Here is a 5,858-nt window from a genome sequence, read left to right as displayed (position 1 = left end):
GTTTGTCGCAGTATTTGAATATGTAATGCTTAATACTATCAGGGAAGAGAGGTATATAAGCCTTGGGCACCATTGCTCAGGGCCCAGCCTTTGTGAGATTACTCCGCTGTGCCTATTGCTGTCAGCAATAAACTTACTATTTCTCAAACACTCTGCAAGCCTCAAAGTTCACTGCAAAGGCTCCTGGGATGCGAGACACCGTTTTCGAACTGTTTTTGTCATTTCCATGCTCTTTTAGGGCCATTCCCCCCCTTCCGTGCCACTTCTGGGTTTGCGGTGATGCGCGCATGCACAGTCATATATGCCTTCAACATGCGTAAATGGAAGGTTGCCTGTAAATCCAAAGGCATATTTCTGTCTTTGTAATGAGGTTGCCTTTTAGGCTTGGGAGTCTGTGTGCTTGTGTTAAAAATATTCTTTATTAAAACCACAAGCTGTGAGACAAACAGAAGAATTTGCTATTCCTTAACGCCATTGCTATTGTTATCAGCTTCATCACGAAAATATAGTCATTTCTTCCAGGCTCAAATTGTCCCAGTGCAGACTGTGTCTGTAACATCAACATAGCTCATCTGAAAATGTAGCACAATCGTTTCATCATTATGTTCAAGCGGCATTCATATGGAAAGCCAGCCCACCTATGAGGAGAGAAAAAGGGCTGATGAGGGCATAGCCAGCAGGGAATAAAACACTATCTGAGATATCCAGATCATTGACCCCAGCATTACCTTCCTTTCTCATCAGGTAATCGTGCCCTGATCCTCAAAGCCCTGCCATTCTAACAGGCCTAGTTCTCTCCCACAGAACTACATTGTTTGTGCATTTTGAGACTTCTACAAGGGTCTCTTCTTGCCAGCTTCCATCTGTTTTCATAGGTTTTCAAACAGATGTATTGTGGGATAATGCAAAATCAATCTGTAAAGAGCATGTACTTCTGGAATAAAACCCATTTATCAAGAAGTGCTTTTCGGGATCAAATAAAACAAGTGCTCTGTCTCCATTCCTTCTAGAATATAATATAATTTGTACTCAGCCAAAGTCTCTGGGAGAGTTTGTAAGGATTAAGGCTAGTGAATTACGAATTGCAGAGGTTTGGGACAAATGCATTTCACCAGTCCGGAAATCCTACTGACACACTCAGGTCATATTTGATTCAGATGCTTTTCCTGCCCTTGAGCTGAATCTGGGGAAACCGGATTCTTTCAGAGTGTTGGTAAGAAGGGAGAATGACATTTCTGAATGCTTTTCAAAGCCAAAAGATCCAGAAGTAATCCATGCTTGCAGTAAAGAAGCACACCCTCTTCCTCTTTTGCTGATAGTGGCATGTCACACCAGGAAATTGATCTATATACAGGTGAAACTCGAAAAATTAGAATATCGTGGAAAGGTTCATTTCTTTCAGTAATTGAACTTAAAAGGTAAAACTAATATATGAGATAGACTCATGACATGCAAAGCGAGATATGTCAAGCCTTTATTTGTTATAATTGTGATGATTATGGCGTACAGCTGATGAGAACTCCAAATTAACAATCTCAACTTTGGGGTTTTCATCAGCTGTACACCATAATCATCACAATTATATGACATATCTCGCTTTGCATGTCATGAATCTAACTCATATATTAAACTCCAGTAGCTAATGAAAACAATTGCTTACATAAATGAACTTTTCCACGATATTCCAATTTTTCGAGTTTCACCTGTATGAGCCTCTGTCCGCAGCCAAAGGGGCACTCTGCCAGGGGCATGACCACTGGATGATGCTAAATGTGTAGATCAGCCCCAAACTGTTCCTAATGAAAGAATGCAGCTGACAACTCCATGCAAAGGCAAACCTTTAAATAAGGACGTACATTTTCAGCATTTCCCATTTGACACATACTCACCAGTTATAAGGAAGAGAGGAAAGGTGGCCCAGCCCACGCCAAAAGACCACCCATAAGAGGCTTTTCCTCCTGTCTCCCCTGTGAAGACAGCCATGGCAATCATGACGCAAAGAGCTATTAAGAAAAAATACGTTAAGATATAAAGTTGCTTGTACATTAAATATTCCAGGCTGACCCAGAAGCTGCAGCTAGTGAAATACAGTAGCTGAAAGATGTGCCCTGGTTGCCAGATGGCTATGGGGCTGGGGTCAAGGATCTAGTGGAACTGATTGTATTTAGTTACAAGTAGGTAGCCGTGTTGGTCTGTCATAGTCAAAACAAAATAAAAAAAAAATTCCTTCCAGTAGCACCTTAGAAACCAACTAAGTTTGTTCTTGGTATGAGCTTTCGTGTGCAGAAGTGTGCATGCACACAAAAGCTCATACCAAGAACAAACTTAGTTGGTCTCTAAGGTGCTACTGGAAGGAATTTTTTATTTTATTTTGTTTTGATTGTATTTAAGCGTTGTTGTTTTAAACTATTTTTCAATTTATAATTGGGTTTTTTAAAATTGTTTTCATATTTTTTATTTATTTATAATGTCTGAGGCCTTACTGTGTTGTCATTTGTTGGAAGCCACCCAGAGTGGTTGTAGCAACCCCAGTCAGATGGGCAGTCTATAAACATACAACTTCTTATCGTAGTTGCTATAGCAGTAGACTATATTTATATTTATTTTTAAAATTGTGTTCATGTTTTATTTATTTATTTATAACAATACTTATATGCCACTATATCCTAAAGATATGTTACAGAGGGTGACTAGAACAGCAAAAAGTAGCAGAGCTAGCTCACTAGTTCCTGCTGCCCTCTCTTGGATATTTGCTCATCTAGAAAGCAGAAAGAGAGGTCCGTTGTCACTCAGAGGAAAAACGCCAGTCCCACTTCTGCAGTACTTTCTGCCTCTTCTTCCTCGATCTCATACAAGCCTGTTGTCTGTCCAGCCTCCAACTTTGATCTGTCTTCAGTGTCCCACCTTTATTCCCCTGGCTCTGAGCCTTCCTCCTCTGAGGCTTCCCTAGGGGGCTGTCTGGCTGGTACCTCCCACCGTTCCTTTTCATCCAGCCAGTGCCTGGCATCTGCTGGCAGAGTTGCCAGCCATTGCCAAGGTCAGATCCTCCAAGTCTTCCTATTTTCCAGGGACACTCCTGGATTTACAGAAGCCATCCCGGTTTGTGATTTGATCCCGGAATGTCCCGCATTTCCTTAGGACGTCCCTATTTACATTGCAGAAAGGTTGGAGGGTATGGAGTTATGTGACACCCCCCACCCCGAACCAAGGAGATAAATAACATCTGAAGGTAACCCTGTTCCATGTTGGAGGGTATGCAATGGAATGATGGGTGCATTACACTGTCAGCACCAAGCTCCCACTTCTGTTCACCAAACATGCAAGTGGGTGGGAGGCACAAGGTCAGGCCAGCAGAAATCCTCTAAACAGGGTGCTTCCAGGGCAAGGGGGAAGCAGGGCTGAACCAGTCGCACCACTAGCATGCCATAACATTGAACTTGATCTGAACCTGACTGAAGCACCAGCCAGGAACTGGGCCTGATCATCCTGCTTGCCCCCCCCCCCACTACATATCCATTGGATATGTGGTAGTTGGCTCCACCACTCGCAAAACCCTGGAGGTGCACAGAGGAAGATTGGATAGCACCTTTCATCATTGATTTCAGTGGGTCTGCTCAGAGTATAACTTCACTGGATTTAAGCAAGGACATTCTGCGTGGACTGTTCAGCTTGGCACAGTCTACAGCTTTGTGATCTGGGGCTTGAGGGGCTTAAACTGACTGGAAGCAGATGCTTATGACCCCCCATAATACCTGCAACAAAGCTGGCTATGGCTGCGGTCTTGGCCTTGGAGATGGAGCCAAGTTGCAAGCCGAAAATCGGGGCACAAAGACCAATACAAGAGACGGCTCCAGCAAACATCGCGAAGAACATGAAAGTTCGGGTAGCATGGTAGTAATCTTTCAGGAAGGATGGAAGAGAAAGGAAGAAGGAGGTTAAATGCCCATAGCAGCCATTTTGTGCTGGAACCCACTGCACTTTAATCAAAACATTAACCCCCCCCCCAAAAAAGCAAGGAGTGAATGATGTGTTATCCCTAGTGACACTGGAGTTTCAGGGTGTTGAGGAACTGTCAGCTGCCCCACCCCCCATAAGTTATCGTTGAATACTATACACCACTAGTACTCGGAGCAGAAGACAAAAAACTTACCTTTCACATTCATCCCATGCGCAACGCAAGTATAAATTAGCCCAATATTAACACAGGATTTCCAGAGGCCAGAGTGGCTCATGGAATTTGCCACCCAGTTGTTTGAGCACAGGGCAATGAGCAGCAGCAGAAGGCTGATGCAAGCACAAGCCACAGTAGCAATCTGCAGGGGCTGCATCGTGCGAATGATCAGATCTGTGACTGCTCAGCGTAACTGAGGTGCCGAACCTGGGAAAGGGAGACACACACATTATTCCACATAAATTGCAGTTTATGTTTGGGTGTGCTTAAAATCTGCATGTGTTCTGAGAGGCCTACCGCAGATTGTGCTGTCATGAAGATTATAATGATTACCTCGTTTCTATACTGCTTTATATTTTTAAGAAAAATCTCAAAGTGGTATACAGAATATTAAAACATCAACAAAACATCAACAAAACAATCCGAAGGAAGTTAAATATAGATTGTACAGTCAAAGCAACGTAATTAACAGAAAATTAAAATATTATCTTCAAGATTTCAAAATAAAACATTACAAAGGAGGTCAACTACAGAATACATGTTTAACACAAAGTTACCAAAGAAAACCTTAAACATTTCAAAACAACAACAACAACCCACAACACTGCCATATGAAGTCAAATATATAATGCATATTTAAAACAGCATAATTAACAAGAGAATAAAATATTACCATAAGCATGACATGGCTGTTTGGCTGGCACAAAATGAGCGGGCAAAAGAATCCAATAGTTAGGGTTTGTTGTCAGGCATAGCGATGTCTCTCTGGTCTCACCAGGAGCCCCTTTAGTAGAGCTGGTGAGGGTGGGCCCAGCCCCCTAGGCCTTGCAGGGAGCGGCCTTCAAGACTCAAAACCAGGCGATGTCCCTCTGGTCTCACCTGGAGCCTCTTTAGTAGAGCTGGTGAGTGTGGGCCTTGCCCCCTAGGCCAGGTGGAAAGGGCCTTGCAGGGAGCGGCCTTCAAGACTCACAGCTGGGTGATAAAGATTCCCTCAGGCTGTATGTTTAATACTTTTCTGTTCCAGGTTCTCAGGGTGCAAGATATATATATATATATAAAGCAAAACTGTGCTGCCTTTCACCACTTAAGTGGTCCCTCCTCCCAAAATAATTCCCACCTTGATCCTCTGAAAATTGCTGAATACTAATTTTACCTGCCTGTTGCTTAGCAAATTCATTATGCTTTATACCCTCTTGGTTTTTACACCTCCCTCGAAAGCTTGATGGATAATGGGTTCAGAGATGGCATCTCTTGGACTGCCCTCAAGCTGTGGCACTCTCTCCTCACAGGTGTGAGTCTTGCCCCATCATTATATAGCTTTTGGTGAATGCTGAAGACACACCTCTTTACCCTGGTCTTTGACACTGGAGATGTATAAACGGTTTTTAACGGAATTTTAAAACGGATTACGTCAATTCTTTACTGGGTTCTTCTCCTCCATCCTTTGACACTGTTTGCCTGTGATATAGCAGTAGCTGAATAAATACATTTGTGCACTGGATTATAATAATTTTTAATTGAAATTACCATATTTTTATGTGTATAAGAAGCCCACCCCATGTATAAGAGTACCCCTATTTTTTTAACCCAAAATTAAAGTTGTTTGGCTTTTGGGGTGGGGGTGGGGGAGGTCACTTCCGCCAACTGCTCACCCGCCTGCCCGCCACTGCTGATTGCTTGCCACAAC

At 43.0% G+C, this 5,858-nt stretch overlaps 1 protein-coding gene across 2 annotated transcripts; it reads right to left on the bottom strand.

The window, feature by feature from the left end:
- Positions 1–302: 302 nt before the first annotated feature.
- On the bottom strand, positions 303–4,373 carry LOC117052356 (protein NKG7-like). Of its 2 annotated transcripts, none has more exons than XM_033159210.1 (4): positions 4,151–4,373; positions 3,753–3,899; positions 1,890–2,003; positions 303–638 (listed from the first exon to the last, which is right to left on the bottom strand). In XM_033159210.1, exons 1-4 carry the CDS (start codon positions 4,326–4,328, stop codon positions 607–609), a joined length of 471 nt encoding a protein of 156 aa, XP_033015101.1. In that variant the 5' UTR covers positions 4,329–4,373; the 3' UTR covers positions 303–606. The 2 variants fall into 2 exon arrangements, with proteins under 2 accessions (XP_033015101.1, XP_033015102.1); XM_033159211.1 differs by having other exon boundaries at positions 1,890–1,967.
- Between the last annotated feature and the right edge of the window lie 1,485 nt (positions 4,374–5,858).

Source organism: Lacerta agilis, chromosome 8, assembly GCF_009819535.1.
Source record: "Lacerta agilis isolate rLacAgi1 chromosome 8, rLacAgi1.pri, whole genome shotgun sequence".
Lineage (NCBI taxonomy): Eukaryota > Metazoa > Chordata > Lepidosauria > Squamata > Lacertidae > Lacerta > Lacerta agilis.
This window is presented reverse-complemented; position numbering and strand designations above follow the sequence as displayed.